We start from the raw sequence: 18,301 nt of genomic DNA on the forward strand, positions 1-18,301 counted from the left end.
GCCCACAAATAAATAAAGCTGCTTGGCAAGCAGTCCATGTTAAGTCCAAAGAGACAGTTGTATTGATTCTTGTGCGCGCTAATGACGCTGTTTGAGGTGAATCTGATGGGCAGGAGTTTGACATACTCGTCCCAGCCAACGCCGAGATAACCAACGGAAGCACAAGGTGTATAATGTGAGAAGTATGCCTTAACATAACAACAACAGAAGCGACTACAACCTCAATAATAATAGCCACGTTAACGCTGGCATGTAAAATGAGTTGTCGTCAATGTCGCCAATGTTCAAAATAATCAAGTTATTGTTGACGCAATGAAAAGTGAACTTTTCAGTAAATCTAACTTGCAAAGACCGACTTCAGCACCATGGAGAGCAGCACCAAAACTTGCACTGGAACGCCAAGTTCCCAATACTGTCTATTGTAATGCAATTCATTCCCAGGGGCGTTTCTACACGGGGGCCTGCAGGTATGTGGCCCACATTTATAAAAACACTACATTTCAAAAACACTTCTACTACACAAAATCTACTACTTACAACACAACAGCATTGGTTCACACCACCAACATCGGCCGAGAACACCGCAGCATTAGCCGAGAACACAACAGCATTAGCCGAGAACACCATAGCATTAGCACAAAACACAACGACATTTGCAGAAACGCTGCATTTCAAGTTCACAGCAAATCGTTCTCCAGACCACTAGGGGCAGTGCAAAGTGAAATTAGTTGGGTTCTCACCAAAATAAAAACGAACTTTTTGACAGCCGGCCAATTTGAAATCATTCAAATCAAGAACATCAAACAAGATTGTTTTTGAAATGTAGCGTTTCTGTAAATGTTTCGTTTTTGTTAATGTTTTTGTGTTGTGTGTTAATGTTGTTGTGTTTTCAAATTGTGTTTGCTTCGCTAATGTTGCTGTGGTGTGCACCCGTGGGCCACCGTATACAGGGGCCAGTGCCCCTGTAAAAATGTCCCTGGCCCCCCCTGTGGCCCCCCTGAGCTGACTGAATAAAAAATAAATAAATAAACGTTTTTGTTGTTGTTGTTTTTTTAACAAGTTTTTCTTCTTCTAGTAGCCATCATGAACCGAGGAAGGGACATTGCAGCCTTTTTTGCCCCAGTAAATAAAGAAGTTAGAGAAACATATCAAGGTATTGAGAGAGCTGAGGAGCTGGAAGAGGGAGAGCCAGAGCATTTAGTATGATTTTAATGTAAAGCAAATTTAAGTATTTAATGTTTAAATATCATTTGTTTCCATTTTTAATGTGCCCCTCTGATTAAACACTGGCCCCCCCTTGGCCCCCCCAGTAAAATTAGTCTAGAACCGCCACTGTTCATTACTGAATGTGTTTTCCACTGCTTCAGTAACTGAAATATCCAATTGTCACAACTGGTATTCTTTTAACTGGCAATACAGCCGGGTGTAGTAACCGTATAGCTTAGATTATCTATTAAGACGAATGCGAGCAAAGTTATAAGTGTAATGAGATTAGTTCCTTTTCCGTTCTATGACCTAATTGCCTCTACCCTCTCCTGTTTTGCGGTTTGATTAGCCTATATGCATTTTAAAACACACTTTCTGTAAATGGAGACTTTTGCATGCACATAGGCTACTAATGAAGCAGGTTAATGCAGGTGTGACCAGGGGACTTGGTGCCATGCATTCATACTGTAGTTCAATGCAGTGGAGGAACATGAGTAAAGTAACAAGACACCTACACTGAGGTAACTGTGTCATCAGACTCTGACCGCTGGGCCTGCTTGGGTTTCAGTCTTTGCTGAGGCTCTGCAGAACTCTTTGTGCTATTTCACCAAACTGTGACCCTCTATCATTATCATGATTGAGAGCTGATGACACCACACACCCTACTGGTTTCCTGCAGTGATTGCACTCTCGGAGCTATCAACCATTTTGCTGTGGACATACGCTTTAAATACATTTTTGCTTTCTCCATCACTTCTCTTCCATGACAGGATATGACTAATTCCTAAACAAATGTGGCATAGCTGACAGTATAACAGCAGCCGGCATGCCTCAATGGAAAAATGTATGGGGCTGATTACAGTGGATGCCTCACGCAGTCCTCAAGGTCTCACACCCCCATCTCCTACCACAGGTCCACATAAACTGTGTGCTCACACAGCCCTAATGAGCTTGCAATGGATAGGATGTCACTCAACCAGATCCTGTTGCTTGTTGTCCAGTCGTCACAATGGCCAGTCCAGGGATCCAAGCACACAGACACATAGCGAAGGGTCTGTTCCTGTCTCCCATTCAAACCGCCCCTGATCCACCTGAACCAAGAGGACTACCTGCCCCTGCTGGAAGACCTGCTCCAGCATCAAGGGAGGCTCTCCCCCTCAGAGCCCCATCACTTCAGGACTAAATCTCCCTCCTCCAACGGCTGAAAGAGGAGACATCCTGTACCCTTTTACTCTGACAGGAATATATATACGGGGAAGAAGCAACCATGGTATAAGCTGCACTCTTCTCCTTATCTACAACTGGCTCTCCACCACTGACACGGTAAGACAATATGGAAATGTAGCTCCCTTTTGATGACATGACACAACAGCACAGCACATTCAGGTCTTCATAGACTTTAAAATTGCTGTGAAAAAGGTGCCATACTAAGGTAGTCTTCCCTTGAAATTTGTACAGGTCTAAACAGACCATGCTGATTAGCCTTTGTTTCATCATAACATCCTAAATGGTGTCATTCACAATAGCCTAGGCATGCTTTAAGTCATATTCATCAATCAATTTATTCCTTTGACTTTTTAAAAGTATTTGTCTATTCATCACCAAGATAATACTCTAATCAATTAACAACTTGAATCCCCCTGCAAGATCATTCTCCCAAAGCTTCACGTAAGATAAAACTCCCACCAACACCTGATATTATAGAACTGGAACAAATGTACACAAACATCTTCAGCAATCAAATTCACAATAAAACAATGAGAACACCCAGTCAAGGACCCTATTGCTGCAAGTCTGAAAACCCCCAATGTTCATCGCAGCATCAGAGGTTCTCATCCTTCTCCATACTGTCTTCCAGAGAGCTCAGCAGAGCTCCAGGTCTACATTAGGTATTCAGGCACAGACAGACCTGGGAGACCTTGAAGCCAGATGGCATCCAGAACCACCCAGAGGAGTCATCACATCCCGGCCGTTGTCAAGGGTCATCGCCACTTCAGCTATGGAGGCGCAGCCCTACCCGAGTACTCAGAAATCCCACTACCATGAGCCTGGGGGACTCAGGAGCATTACCCAACCATCAACACAAACACACACATACACACACACACACACACACACACACACACACACACACACACACACACACACACACACACACTACACCAGTAGCGGCTGGGGAAATTGGGGAGGACAGGAGGAAAACCAACCCACTGCATCATGTTATTTTGAAAAGCAGAACACACTTTACCCTCCTTGGTCGTTTTCTTGAGGCATGGACATAGCAGTCCACTAACGGGGCTACGACAGGAACAATGTTTGTACGAATTTAGTCTCCTCGGTCAGTTGTTGTGTCTTATTTATGCGCATATGATACAGAAAATACAAGACTATTTTACAGCATTGCATAGCTATGTAAAAATACAAACGTTTCTGTAACTGTATAGCCACATGTAAGTGCTGAATGGTGAATTAGGACAACAATCTCGCCTAGGGCGGCGTAGGTGCCTGCGCCGGCCCTGCACACACACCTACACACCCACACAGACATTCCTAGCATTATTAGAGAAAACATTTTTTTCCAAAGAGAGAAATTATTTGATAAATTATACTAAGATTTGGTAATGGTTTATTTCAACCTTTTTTATATTTTGATTTTCCTCCTGCCTGAAGGAGCAACCTCCTCTGCCTCTATAGACCAGTCTCCACTGCTGTACACATCACAGTAAATTACATTAGAGTATATCCCCTTCGTTCCATGTTTCTAAGACTCTATGACTTTAGAATTGATTGAAAGTACATTAGAGTATATACATTTTATTATTCTGATTGATATACATTTGCCCGTTCAGGAATGTCACCATTCGGCAGTTCTATGACATCACTCCCACCAAAAGAAGTAACGTCCGTCTTAATGATGAACTGTAGGTTGATTTTTGCTGTTGCAGCACAGTTAACTGATTGACGTTTTCAAACAACATATAGTTCACATATGTATGTGACGCAACATACATGAACACATTATTTGTTTTGTACAGTTTGAAGCTAATAATGCACATTTCCATCCATAGTATTCCCAAACCGACTGAAATCAACCTTGCGTAAGTATAGTACTATCATAGCATAGATAGGTCATCTTTTTGTCTTTCATTGTCTTCACGTCGTCTCTAACACAGTGTCTGTCTCTGTACAAGAGAGAGGATGATCCAGGTTCCCATTCCAAAGGAGCATCCGTATCAGTCCCACATCTCTCGCTTTGCCTTGTTTCCGACCTTCCACTCTCCAGACGACCCAGACACGGGAGTACAAGCTGCTTCCAGACAACCCCTCAACCCCCTCATACCGTCTAGTGCTCCAGAAGTCACGGTGCTGAGTAAAACTAAAGGTGAGGATATTCAATCAATCAATCACTTTATTTATAAAGCACAATTAAACACAACTTCCGTTGACCAATGTGCTGAACAGAGTGCTAAAATAGGACCACAACATAAGACACAGACAAACAGAATAACCACATCAACATTCATTTTTTATAAGACAAATACCGTGTGGTAGAGAGAGACATATGCAGAGGCAGGGAGAGAGAGAGAGAGAGAGAGAGAGAGAGAGAGAGGGAGAGAGAAATCTCTCATGTTTTAAGATGAGTACCTCATCTCAGGTGGTCCATACCGTAATGAAGTGTTGGAGGTGCCCATGACGGCCAGGAAGAAAGCCATGGCCTGGCCTGGGCAACATGGCTTCTTGGATGTAAGCATGAACTGCATCAACTGACTTAATGGTACAATAACAGCCAATTTTTTTCAGACTGAGGTGAAATGTCTTGTAACTTTCTCGTTCTGTCCACACATTTGTTCCTCTGTTAGCACACCAAGCCAGTGACGGACGAGAGTCAGACGTTCTACCCCAAGCCCCCAAAGACAGTGCTCCCCAACTCCATCCTGCGAGACTCGGACATGACTCTGTCAGAACGGACAGCCAACATCCTCCATAATGTAGAGAGGTCACACTGGATCACCTCCTACCAGATGAACTTCACAGGTAGAGCTCCCACACAGACGACAAGGCAGAAACATTGGAAACATGGACACTGTGGCGCTTAACAGACCACAAAATGTTCTCACGTGTTTAAGGGAATGAAGTGGAAAGTTGTATTCTGGTGATCTTTCCTTCAGGGTCTGGACCTGCAAATCCCTTTAAGATGGATGACTTCCATGAAAAAAACATTGAAATGATATCTGGCAACTTGACTTCATACAGTGGTCAGCTGGTACAGTATAAATACAATAAGAGCACATGAAATGAGAGTAATGTACACATGAAAATGAGTAATGTACTATGCATTACACCGCCCTCCCCACCACCCCAACTGGTTGGTTAAACAATGTTACTGTATGCTCCCTTGTAACTCTTAACCCGTGTTTGTCTTTCTCAGAGAGAACGATCCCATCCAGTCATGTTGCCCACCATTCCAAGAGACGGCCGTGAAGCTAGAGTGAGGCAAGGACGCCGTGCTTTGAAAAGCACCTACTGCCCTCCTGCCCTCACCCTCGCTGAACCCCTGAATTCTAACCATATTTCCACACAGAACGAAGAGCCTCTGGGAGCCCGGTCACAACATCCAGACCCCATTGGGAAGAATGGCGTTGCAGAGGAGATGAATGGTAGACACCCAGCCCTGAGCCCTGTTAGACAGGCAGACAGGTCCGGGATCAGGCCCAAGCGTCTCCACGAGCCAGGACAGTGGTGTGAGACTTGTGGGGAAGAGAGATGTGTCTGTCAGGGCAGGGAGCCTCACGTGCGCAGGTCCGGTCCCCAGAGCAGCCGGGCCACCAAAGCCTCCCGGGGAGCGGTGGAGAAGATTACAGACACGGAACGCTCTCTGGCATTGTACAGCCGACAGCTGCCAAGCTTCGTTCCTGAGATAGAGGGTGCCACAGTTGACACCCGTGAGGTGACACGTTATGAAGATGTTCCTGCAAGCAGGAGTCACAATTATACACTGGGGGGCAACCTGTTCAGCCTGAGTGACCCAGTATTAGACACCGACATGAAGGTAGTGAAATTAGATAGTGGGGGTTCTTCCAAGCAAGTTGTAACTAACAACTGGCAAGATAGAGAGTTCCCACGCAGCATCTCCAACCCTTGCATCCAACCACGACCGCCTGCTCTGGCTTCTGCTCAGCTGGGGAGGAAGACTGGACGAGTGGCCCTGGGCCGCTCCCATTCATCCCTGCTGGAGCTCCAGGACTCATTCAGCAAGACAGAGGTCCACCAGCGGCTCCACAGCACCCTCCAGGGGGCCACGGCGGACCTGCGCCTAAACACCTCCACTGGAAGGAAACACCAGTTCTATGGTCTCAATTGCTACTATTTTAATAACTGAGTTGGCTACTGGTGTCATTTGACCCACAGAAGTCACCACTGTGGCAGTTTTTCTTCTTGTTTGGTAAACATAACCAGTATATCCACCACAATGCTATTCAGTTTCTTCTTTGCTTACTGTTTTTAAGGGATTTTGTACCCAGTGGCTACTCAAAGTTTATTGTGTACACAAACACTTTCATTTTTAAGTCAGCCTTGCTAAGCAATGAATGTCAGGAATGACATAAAATAATGCTTCAACTGTTAATGAACCACCTGTACTTGTTTAGGAGGAAAAGATACAGCCTAACACATCTACCGCAAAGGTCAAGACAAGGATGTAAAAAAAACACCAATGACATTTCATACAGTGTTAAACACAATATATTCTTTGAAATATATTTAAATAGATGTCAAAATGATACCACAATGAACGAACATGTTTTTAATAAAGTACAGTCCCACCCTGGAAATATTCTTAAATGAGTAGAGGATTCACATTGTTTCAAGTGTTTTTCTGGCACTGCAGATCTGTCTAAGAAGGAGGAATGCCTTTTCACTAGTGTTGCACTCAGAGTGACTTTACACAAAAGGTCTTTCTTCTTCCAGTGAGTCATCCTTGAGCTGGGCCGATGTCCTTGAGTGGTGTTCTGCTTTTCAGATTCTCTGAAAGACCTCATATTCAGGGCATATGACCTTCAAGACCACATATTCTTGCAATGTGCTGGGTATTGTACGCTCTTGCAGAACTGTACATTTTTCTACAACTAGTATATAAAACGTGGATTAGTTTCACTACACAATGCTTGTATGTTATTTTGTAATTACAGTTTTTTTAAATCGCTATGACAGTTTTTTTAATACCTTTAACAGGTTTTCTTTGACACAAAATGCATAGAGTAAACACAAATTTTAAATGCTTGAACTTCTTTTACACACAAGCTCCACCAAGACCAAAACAATCGATTTTTACGGACCAATTTACCAATGCTTTAACACTGTATGTCAGAACAGATAACACTATGTTCAAAACCTAATTTATTGGCTAAAGTCAAAGTGAACAGCTGTTCATATTGTGAATTGAAACACAAATATATCCCATGTATTTTATTCCATTGCTACTGAGAAAAAGCTGGTTGAAGTTATGCAAATACTACAACTTACAGTTGATTCCAAACTAGGAAACACTATGGTGTTGAGGTTCTTTCAATCGCATGAGTATATGGTACATATACTGCAAAGTGGAGCTCTTTGTGCTGATCTTGTGTGGAAAAAAAACAATATAGAGAAACACGAAGAAAGTAAGAATACAGTACAGTAATACCTGCACAAAGGAGAGGAAGACAAGTACCAGGACAAGGGAGAGGAGTGGGACAAGGGCAAGGGAGAGGAGTTAGAATGTGTGGTGGCGCTCAGAGAAGGGCCAGAGCTAGGGTAATACTGTAAATGGCAGCTAAATTGCATATTTCTGGCAGTAACGTCCTGTTGCAAATCAAGCCTTTACTGCAGCAATTATGTTTCTGTCTTGTTTTTTTTCAATACAGTAACCATACATTCTATAAAGCTATTCTGACATTGGTCATTCATTTTTTGTTCTGAATTTCTGCAGCAGAAGAATCAAAATGCATGCATTTTCTAAACTCAACAAAACAAAAATGTAGAAGCTTCAAAAGAAACTGCATTGCAAACACAATCTATAATCCATATACTGTGAGACCTGACACATACCTGCATAAATGAATGCAGTTTCTGTAATTCCATCTGATGTTAGTGTTTTTTATGACATTGTGCTAGGATTGACTAAATGTTACTGTGAAAAGAGAACATGTGTTAGTGTTTGGTAGACATGGTGTCATTTTTAGTATATTTTTGTGTTATGACAGTTAGTGTTTTAGTTTAGTTTACAATGTGTGATTTTGAGCATGAAATTAACATTTTTGCCAATTGTGTGTGGTAGGTGTGTTGGTGCGTTAAGAGTTTAGAAAAAATGTTAAAGGTATTGAAAAAACTGTCATAGCGATTGTAAAAAACGGTAAATAGCATATTTTCTAAAACAGTCTTTGTGAAACTATTTCATTTGATTGTGCAAGAGTCACATGCATATTTCACTGCCTGACAGTATTACATTGAGTTCATACTTCTGGTTTAATCAATTGTTTTTGTCTGACTTTCTTCCACACAAGACCCACACACCTTTTTCCAACAATCAGCTATTTCAACATTGTCCATTAGATGGCAGCACATGTATAAACAATGGTCATTTTACAACAGGATCTAAGCCATTCTGAGGATGTAAGGCCACATATTTCATTCTCTTCAATACATGATGTCTAATGACACCCAGTTCATTAATCAAGTGATCTTTTGTTCAAATTAATGAGACAGGAATCACAGTTATCCCGACATCCCCAAAGGTTTCATGTTCCAATTATGAATAAGCTCTCATGTTCATTTTAACGGGTTTGTTCTCTTTATGGTATCGCAAAGTATGAGTATTGATTCATGATGAAGAATAGGCGGTGTGACCATGGTGTGGTGTGACCATGGTGTGGTGTGACCATGGTGTGGTGTGGTGTGGTGTGACCATGGTGTGGTGTGGTGTGGTGTGACCATGGTGTGGTGTGGTGTGACCATGGTGTGGTGTGACCATGGTGTGGTGTGGTGTGGTGTGACCATGGTGTGGTGTGGTGTGGTGTGACCATGGTGTGGTGTGACCATGATGTGGTGTGGTGTGACCATGGTGTGGTGTGGTGTGACCATGGTGTGGTGTGGTGTGGTGTGACCATGGTGTGGTGTGGTGTGGTGTGACCATGGTGTGGTGTGGTGTGTGGTGACCATGGTGTGGTGTGACCATGGTGTGGTGTGGTGTGGTGTGACCATGGTGTGGTGTGGTGTGGTGTGACCATGGTGTGGTGTGACCATGATGTGGTGTGGTGTGACCATGGTGTGGTGTGACCATGGTGTGGTGTGGTGTGACCATGGTGTGGTGTGGTGTGACCATGGTGTGGTGTGGTGTGGTGTGACCATGGTGTGGTGTGACCATGATGTGGTGTGGTGTGACCATGGTGTGGTGTGACCATGGTGTGGTGTGGTGTGGTGTGACCATGGTGTGGTGTGGTGTGACCATGGTGTGGTGTGGTGTGACCATGGTGTGGTGTGGTGTGACCATGGTGTGGTGTGACCATGGTGTGGTGTGGTGTGACCATGGTGTGGTGTGGTGTGGTGTGACCATGGTGTGGTGTGACCGTGGTGTGGTGTGGTGTGACCATGGTGTGGTGTGACCATGGTGTGGTGTGGTGTGACCATGGTGTGGTGTGGTGTGACCGTGGTGTGGTGTGGTGTGGTGTGACCATGATGTGGTGTGGTGTGACCATGGTGTGGTGTGACCATGGTGTGGTGTGGTGTGACCATGGTGTGGTGTGGTGTGGTGTGACCATGGTGTGGTGTGGTGTGACCATGGTGTGGTGTGGTGTGGTGTGACCATGGTGTGGTGTGGTGTGACCATGGTGTGGTGTGGTGTGACCATGGTGTGGTGTGACCATGGTGTGGTGTGGTGTGACCATGGTGTGGTGTGACCATGGTGTGGTGTGGTGTGACCATGGTGTGGTGTGGTGTGACCATGGTGTGGTGTGGTGTGACCATGGTGTGGTGTGGTGTGGTGTGACCATGGTGTGGTGTGGTGTGACCATGGTGTGGTGTGGTGTGACCATGGTGTGGTGTGGTGTGGTGTGGTGTGGTGTGACCATGGTGTGGTGTGGTGTGGTGTGACCATGGTGTGGTGTGGTGTGACCATGGTGTGGTGTGGTGTGACCATGGTGTGGTGTGGTGTGACCATGGTGTGGTGTGGTGTGGTGTGACCATGGTGTGGTGTGGTGTGACCATGGTGTGGTGTGGTGTGGTGTGGTGTGACCATGGTGTGGTGTGGTGTGGTGTGACCATGGTGTGGTGTGGTGTGACCATGGTGTGGTGTGGTGTGACCATGGTGTGGTGTGGTGTGACCATGGTGTGGTGTGACCATGTGGGAATGAAGATTTAGTCTGGGTGTTGCATGATGCTTAATCAAGTCTGAATCTATACTGTTGAATTGAGGGAGTACTCAGGATGAGACTATTGTGAGTCTATGTGTTACCAAGTAAGCTACCCAACATAATTTAAAATGTTCACAGTTGAATGAGCATTGAATTCTCAGGCTTGAGGCATGTGATTGCAAAGTACAAAACACATTATCTGTATTTAATGAACTAATGTCACCACACCTTGACAGAAAGGTCAATGCCCTTTTATAGGATAACATCACACAAGTAAGCTGACACATTGACAAAACCAAAGGTTATATTACATTTGTAGTATTTAGTGTCTTTGAGATAATTGGACAGCATATCTGAATACCACCCAAAACAGTTGAATTCTGTAATGGGTCTCTGTGTTATGAATAAACTTGTTTTTGTGTGCTTTTATTATTCAGAATCAGAATTTGGTTAATTTGCCAATGATTGTTACACACACAGAATTTACTGTGGCAGAAAGGTGCAAACAATAAACATACTGATCTTAAATTAAGTAAAAGTACAATAGTTTAACTAATTCTAAGAACTAAACCAGGGGTCCCCAAACTACTGCCCGCGGGACAAATACAGCCCACCCGCGCAATTGGACTGGCCCTCTGAAAATGCCAGAAACTTTTTAAAATTTGATAAAAAATCAGTTCACACTGATTAATATGCATAAGTAAGTAAATGTTTTGATTTCAATAGCAATGAATACAAAAAAAGGTAATTACGATAGTAATAATGCTCTTTTAATAGGCTATGTATCCCTTGATATGTAAGGATGTACAGTTTAAAATCATAATAAAATCTACACAATAATACTGGTAGTCACTCCGGCCCATGTAATTTTCTGTTACAGACCTAACCCGCCCCACATTAAAGAAAGAAAAAAAATTTTTTTGTAAAATATATATAAATAAAAATAAGAAAAAGATATAAAATACATATAAAAATATGAATAAATGTGTATTTTATGAGCCCATTCAAAACTATTTAAACATACCACTGGAAACAAATCTTTTCAGCTAGCTGAATGCTATTGGGTATCACAGTGTGCTTTTTAGATACCAATTTCAACTGTTGCTACAAGTTTACTGGGAAGTCAATACTGTACAATACTGTAGTACAACAGACAAATGTATGTATTTTGTATGTACATTTGTTTTTGTAGCACTGTGATACATGCATACAGAACCTTCACATTTGCATGCACATTTTGACATGTCTTAAATCTAAGTCATATACAGTGAACAGAAAATTGCCACAAAATTACACCCAAAAAGAGAAAGAAATTGGTTGAGGTGGTCATTTCGGTTTTATTACTGAGTCACCTGGCAGGTAATTACTATAGTTATTGTGCCCAATTCAAAATCAGAATTAGAATAAGCTTTATTCGCAATGTGAGTTTACACAAACAAGGAATTCACTGTGGCAGGAAGATACGATAAACATAAGAATCCTAGCTATAAGTCCCAGTCTAATTAAGTTTAATTTGGAGACAGCTGTATTTACTCTATTGCACAAGTGCCAAAACACATGCGAATTGCTTAGATGAATTAGAAATTATAATCTGGTGTAAACAATAAACACATTGTTCAGATATTTTAATTTATTGCTTTGAAAAAAATAATTCTCATTCGAGAATTGAGCCAAAACGATTGAGGAAAAACTGCAATGTGTTCATAAAAGCTGTTTTACAGTGTCTTCCCATCTAAATGATTACAACTTTGAAACTTTTATGCCTAAACCCAGCCGGCCAGCCCAGTAACCAACGGTAACCTTACATTTGAAACTTTTAGGGGACGTTACGGAAAAGATGCTGTCAAAAGGTACCCAATCGCTTTTCTACTCACATTGAGGTTCACCACAGTTCTCTGTTCTGATTGGACTTTGTTCTTGGCAATTACTCATCAGCCCGCCTCCCATCTGATGGGTTTAGCGATCAGATTCCGTGCACCATCATACGCACTTGAGTTGTCTGCATGATGGTCACAGATACAGTTGGCAATAGAAGAGAGTTGATGTCCTATACATAATTTTAATGCGCAGCCTTCCTGCGACTTTTCTTCCTTTTTCTTAACGGGTTGCTCTTTTCTTCTTAAAACAAGCTGGCAGCTTCCTCTAGTTGAACAGCAACGTTCTGTTGACATCTGTTCCGGAATTCTGAAACCACCAAAGCAACTCTGTAAAGGTAAGTGATTAGTTTTATGGACATCGTCATCGATGTGACTGTAGCCTAGAGTCTACGAAATATATCACATTCAAATATGACATGAACTTTGCGGTGCACTGTAGCCTGGTTTTACATATAAACAATATGTTAAAGCAGAGTTTAGTTTAACATTGTTACACTTTTTTACTACAGTATAGCTAGCTCTATGTGGTACCTGAATAAACTCTCCACAAAAAAGCATGTACAAATTGACATGCACTTCACCACCTGTGAATTTTAAGCGTCACTTAAAATAAAACCCATCAAGATGTAACACCTACTGTTAGAGTAGAGCATTTTGGGTTTTGGGTTTGACTCTGGCCTTATAGTGTAGAAAACCCAATGTATCCACCCCCCACGGGTGACTAAGCAACGAGGGATTATTTGCTGTGGTTATACATTTTATTCAGTTTCTTATTTCAGTTTTATTATATTTCATCAAACAGACTATTCACAGACCTGTGACTGTCACTATGGCAAACCCCCCCCCCTCCACACACACACACACACACACTCATATTTGTTTTGGGGGGGCAGGGGTTAACTGTAAAGATTAGATTAAGAGGACTGTGTAAACCCACTAGAGAATGTAATTAGCCATTGAAATTGTAAACTTACAGTAGGTAGTATGAAGTCATACTGTGTAGGTAGTGTGATTCTGTGGAGAGATGTTCTTAGGATTATACATTTTCAGTCTTCCTCTTGATGAGCCTCACACTTCAGACAAGAGCAGGCGTGTTGAATAAAATGACTATGGAATGTGTATACTGTTGTGTACCCCCCCTCTCTCACACACATGAACACACACTCAACACATATCTAACTAGATGCAAACTATGCCCTCTACACCAGAAACTAGTATAGGTTTGTTGAATAGACAACTACACACGAAAGTGCATACTGCGTAATACCCTTAACTCTTTAGTGAAGTGCATATTAACTTCTTATGAATTAACTACTTGTTATAAACACCAAGCTTGAATAGTTGTTTATTTCCCCCAACATCTGGCTCAGGTCCACCTATCTCCGGGGAAACCTTCTCAGTAGGAGTTTTATGCTGTTTGTGTTTGCCTTGGAAGGAATGTGGGGCTGATTGAAAGGGGCTATTCAGATATTTTTGAAAAATACCTTTCATTCCATCCCAGCCAAAGCCCAGCCCAGCCCAGCCTAATGTAGCCTAGCCCAGCTGTTCAGGTTAGCCTGGTGGTTTAGGTGCTGGTATTTGACTTCAGGCTTTTGATCCTTCTCTTTGCAATCTCTCTCCAACATTTTCTACGTGTATACTACACAGATTAGGACTGAAGGCCAAACCACCACAGAATCTCTGGAATTTTGTGAAAATTAAAGAAAACAAACCTTCACAGACATTCTGTGGATTTCTGTGGAAGTCTTGAAAATGACATGACGAGTGCATCTGTCCTTAAGGTCACCTTCACTCCTTTGTCCTCTAAATGGCTTCCGATTTGCTGCTTTCCGTCTAATTTAATATTTGAATGATGCGGCCATCATGTAATTCACAGATACCATTATATGCATGGCTCATGCACAGTCCCCAGTTCTCCATAACCTCAGATTACTCCCATGCCCTGCAGCAGCAGCAGGACTGAAGGTAGAACGACTGCATTTTTCCAGGTCACTTACTCCTGCATCATGCTGCATTGCCCTCTGTTCAGACCTTTCCTGTTATTCTGTTTTATCTGTGGTACAATAAATCATTCTGAATAGTTATATTACCAACAAACATAATCGGTTAATTTAATGAATAGTGTCTTTAGTCACCTAAATTATAGTTATTATATTGATCTACCATGAGTCATCATGAGTTGCATTAGGAATGTGTCATCACTGGTGAGCATCAACGCATTATGTTTGGAGTCTGTGATGCATATGAGAACAGGAAGGTAATGATTGTAGGTGGGTGATGTGCAGAGAACTGGGGAACAGGACTACCAGAGCAGATGGTGAAACTCGGGCAGGTGTTGCCTTCTTCTGCGAGGGTGGAACATGCATAATAGATGTAGCCTGAAATGTAAACAGGTGAGTGAGGTTTCAGGCATTCATCAATGCTCCTCAGCATATGCAATTTCCTTCAATCCCAGTTAGGTGATTATGTCGCATTGAACTGATAAGTAAAACATATTTGAAAATAATGATAAAATTAAATATGGTTTAGAAAAATGGATTTCCACTTTAAAACTGTTGTTTTCCTTGCTCTAATCCCATATTATCTAGCATACGGTATCATATCCTCTTCTGTACACACTGAGAAAGGTTGCTGTCAGGCTTATCAACCTATTTCAGACAGCAAGAGTCGGGAGGCGGGTGAGACCATGGGTGAGATCATGGGTGAGACCGTGGGGTGAGACCATGGGTGAGACCATGGGGTGAGACCATGGGGTGAGACCGTGGGGTGAGACCATGGGTGAGACCATGGGGTGAGACCATGGGTGAGACCAAGGGGTGAGACCATGGGTAACTCCCATGCAGACTGACTACCAGCTTTTTACTATAAGTATTTTCACTCAGCATGAATTTTCAACTCGAGGGGTCACTTCCTGAGACTTTTAATAGAAACAATAGGCCGGCCCATTTTACCGAGAAGCCAGACCCACATTTTCTTGTTCTCCATAACTACTGTACAGCTTTAGGACTGAATTATTCAAAGCCTTCTACATTTTACAAGCCTTCCAACTCTGAAGTTCTTCAATAATGTAGGTTATTTTAAAAGAATGTTCCATAGACTTTGGTATCTTTGGAACTATCTATACCATAATGGAAACAGATAACAGCAAGATGTGCATCTATGTTGTCCACTGTTCAGATGTTGGGTACATTTAGCCCCTGCATAGACTATACGTTTGGTCTCAACATGAAATGTAAAATTCACTTTTACATCAACAACAAATGCGTTCTGTTTTACATTCTCTGCATGTGAATATTTCATTCTGTTTCAATCTGTTCTCTGGTAGTGGTATTTTTCCAAATATAATATCAGGACAATCCCTGAAGTTTGGTCCTTACTCAAGCTTACTGGTCGGTGAACGAGCAATCTTCCCCAATCGTAAATGGAATTGAGTGAAGTCTCTCTGAAAGAGGTGGGAGCTGCTCTTGCTGTCTTGTTATCTGTTGTGGGTGTAGGCCTAGGCTTTGGATTGGATTATTCAGTGCTGCTCCAATGCACGAAATGAAGAAAAAAAATTATGCACAAAAAAGAGAGTAACCGCAATGGCTTCAAAGGGCTGTGGGTGAGAGGTGATCACCACTTCCTCAATAAGCAATTCACTGCTCATAGAATGCCTGAAAGCAGACTGAGCATCCTAACTTGGAATGACACAAAGCCCTTTATTCTGTCGGAAGGGGAAACATGAAAATGGATATTAAACTATAGCACTCTATTCTCTGTTAGTCTCATTAAAAGTTGTTGACTGTTTTAAAGGCTTCTTGCTTCTGTTCTGCTGTGGGGCTCTCTAGGTTTGCTCTTATTATTGGACAGGCAAACAGATGGCTGATCTCACTGAAGCCTGTGTAACTCCATTTGAAAGTGTCCTAGAGATGCTTGACTGGGTTAGTTAGAGAGTTCAGTCAGAGATCAAATCTGACATTTTCCCAGTTGTGGGAACTTGAGTCAGATGGTTCCTGTCTAACTGTCCATAAATGGAAGGGAGCTAGTTCTAAATATATCACAACCTTAGCAACGATGTGTGGATTGGGACCATTAAAGATACATCTCCCACCTGAATAAAAGACTGCTAGTTGCTCAGAGATGACAGTGACCTTCATGTCATCGAGAAATATAGATTGCGGTATTGCTTCAGGTTCAAGACGGAAACTATTATGTTCCTCGAGATCTGTCTGATTTCTAAATGACCTTGTCTTCCCTCTCTCACTGCTCTCCTGTGAACAGCATCCCTGTTTTCAGCAGGGCCAGAGGCAGGCTTGTGATTGACAGCCTGATGGCAGTGTAGCTTCTGGAAAGGATCAGAATCTGAGTTCACCTCTCTCCATTCACCAGCCTTGGAGCAGTACGGAAATGGAGGCCAAGCTGGAGTCCCCCTAAACACTGTAATCTTCTGTTTAGAAAGTAATGATTATTCAGTTTGTCACTAAACACGAGATCTGACGCATTTCCAAGAGTGCTTGATGCTGACGGTCTCCTCTACACTCTGAGGAGACTGACTAACAAAAGAGAGGACCTACCTTCAGAGTGAGGGAGGGAGAGAGAGGAATAGGGAAGGTGGGAGAGAGCAAAGTAGAGGGGAAGGGAGAAAGAGGTGTGGGGAGGGTGAAAGAGAGATTGGTGAAGAGAAAGAGAGATAGGTGGGGAGGGATGTGGTTTATCGACAGAAGGATGTGGATCATCAACAGGATGTGCTAGTGTCTTACACATCAGTTTGCAGAGACTCTGGAGATAGTAGTTCATAACCCCCCTTTTCTCTCTCTCCCTGTCTCACAATCTCTCTCTCTCCATATCTACTGTACTAGTTCTAAGGAAACTAGCGAAATGTCCATTGACCGATGACTTTGGTTCATCTTCTTGACTTGGTGAATGTCTTCCAAATTCCCCAGCAAAAATGTAAGAAGCAGGTCAGATGGTGATGACCATATGGCTCTTCGGTCTAAGCCTAATCAGATTCTTGGAATGAGTCCTTCTGGCCTCTCTCATTCCACCATGCCTAAAAGCAGACCACAAGGAGGTACTCTCATATGTGTGGTGGTCCTGTGTGTGTGTGTGTGTGTGTGTAGGGGGTTGAGGAAGCTGCATACTCCTAACCCACTCAGGAATGGACTTGCAGACGGCACAATCCCCCTTGTTAAACAAGTATGTCCTGATGAATTATGTATCTCATGTTGAGATCAGACCTGCCTGTGCAAGGCTGAGTTTCTATCTCCACTCCTGGCAAGCTCCTTGCCTACGACTTGAGACTGACTGCTCAGTGTGTGTGTGTGAGAGAGAGTGTGTGTGAGAATGTGTGTGTGAGAGTGCGTGTGGGTGGAAGCAGCAGTGGTACTCAAAAAGCCACAGAGTCCGTCTGCTGTGGCCTGATTCTGTGGAGCTTTGAGCTCAGGATGTTGTTTGCTCTACTTCTCTTGGCCACCTCCTGATTTCTCCTCCAGGTGTACTGGTCTGGGCTGGGCTGTGTGCTGAGTCCCGAGGGGACAGGATGGAGGATGGAAGCGATGGAGAGGGGGGAAGGGGGGTGATTAATTACTGTGCCCAGAGGAGCTGACAGGCTGTTCCCTATGGGGCATAGGTACTGTAGAACTGCTTTCCTCCCTGGCACACTGGATCAGTTTCCACTCACTGCATACAGTACTGGCTCTTTTCATCTATATCAGTGGTATACAAACCTGCTCTGTATGTTTTAGATGTTTCCCTGCCACAATACATCTGATTCAAATGAATGGACGTTATCAGGAGCTTATAACAACCCATTCATTTGAATTGGGTGTGATGGAGCAGGGAAGCATCTCAAAC

General features: G+C 43.0%; 2 protein-coding genes across 2 annotated transcripts in view; both read left to right on the forward strand.

Moving 5' to 3' along the window:
* Nucleotides 1–3,135: 3,135 nt before the first annotated feature.
* spmip4 (sperm microtubule inner protein 4) lies at nt 3,136–6,586 on the forward strand. The gene is made up of 8 exons (XM_084707627.1): nt 3,136–3,227; nt 4,056–4,127; nt 4,275–4,304; nt 4,398–4,588; nt 4,862–4,950; nt 5,067–5,241; nt 5,376–5,470; nt 5,636–6,586. Exons 1-8 carry the CDS (start codon nt 3,136–3,138, stop codon nt 6,584–6,586), a joined length of 1,695 nt encoding a protein of 564 aa, XP_084563753.1.
* Nucleotides 6,587–12,609: 6,023 nt separating this feature from the next.
* Nucleotides 12,610–18,301, forward strand: part of osbpl3b (oxysterol binding protein-like 3b) — a 29,840-nt gene continuing 24,148 nt past the window's right edge. The window contains exon 1 of the mRNA XM_084703290.1: nt 12,610–12,804. The gene's annotated coding sequence lies outside the window, so the exon portion shown is untranslated. The remainder of the gene's footprint in view (nt 12,805–18,301) is intronic.

Source organism: Hypomesus nipponensis, chromosome 2 (assembly GCF_054491055.1).
Source record: "Hypomesus nipponensis isolate SF chromosome 2, ASM5449105v1, whole genome shotgun sequence".
Lineage (NCBI taxonomy): Eukaryota > Metazoa > Chordata > Actinopteri > Osmeriformes > Osmeridae > Hypomesus > Hypomesus nipponensis.

Excerpts from the sequence above, each read along its gene's own strand:
- spmip4 (XM_084707627.1), top strand. The coding sequence starts at position 3,136 with ATGGCATCCAGAACCACCCAGAGGAGTCATCACATCCCGGCCGTTGTC. Across the intron at positions 4,128-4,274 it reads GTCCGTCTTAATGATGAACT|TATTCCCAAACCGACTGAAA; the intron begins GTAGGTTGATTT and ends TTCCATCCATAG. Across the intron at positions 4,589-4,861 it reads GGTGCTGAGTAAAACTAAAG|GTGGTCCATACCGTAATGAA; the intron begins GTGAGGATATTC and ends ACCTCATCTCAG.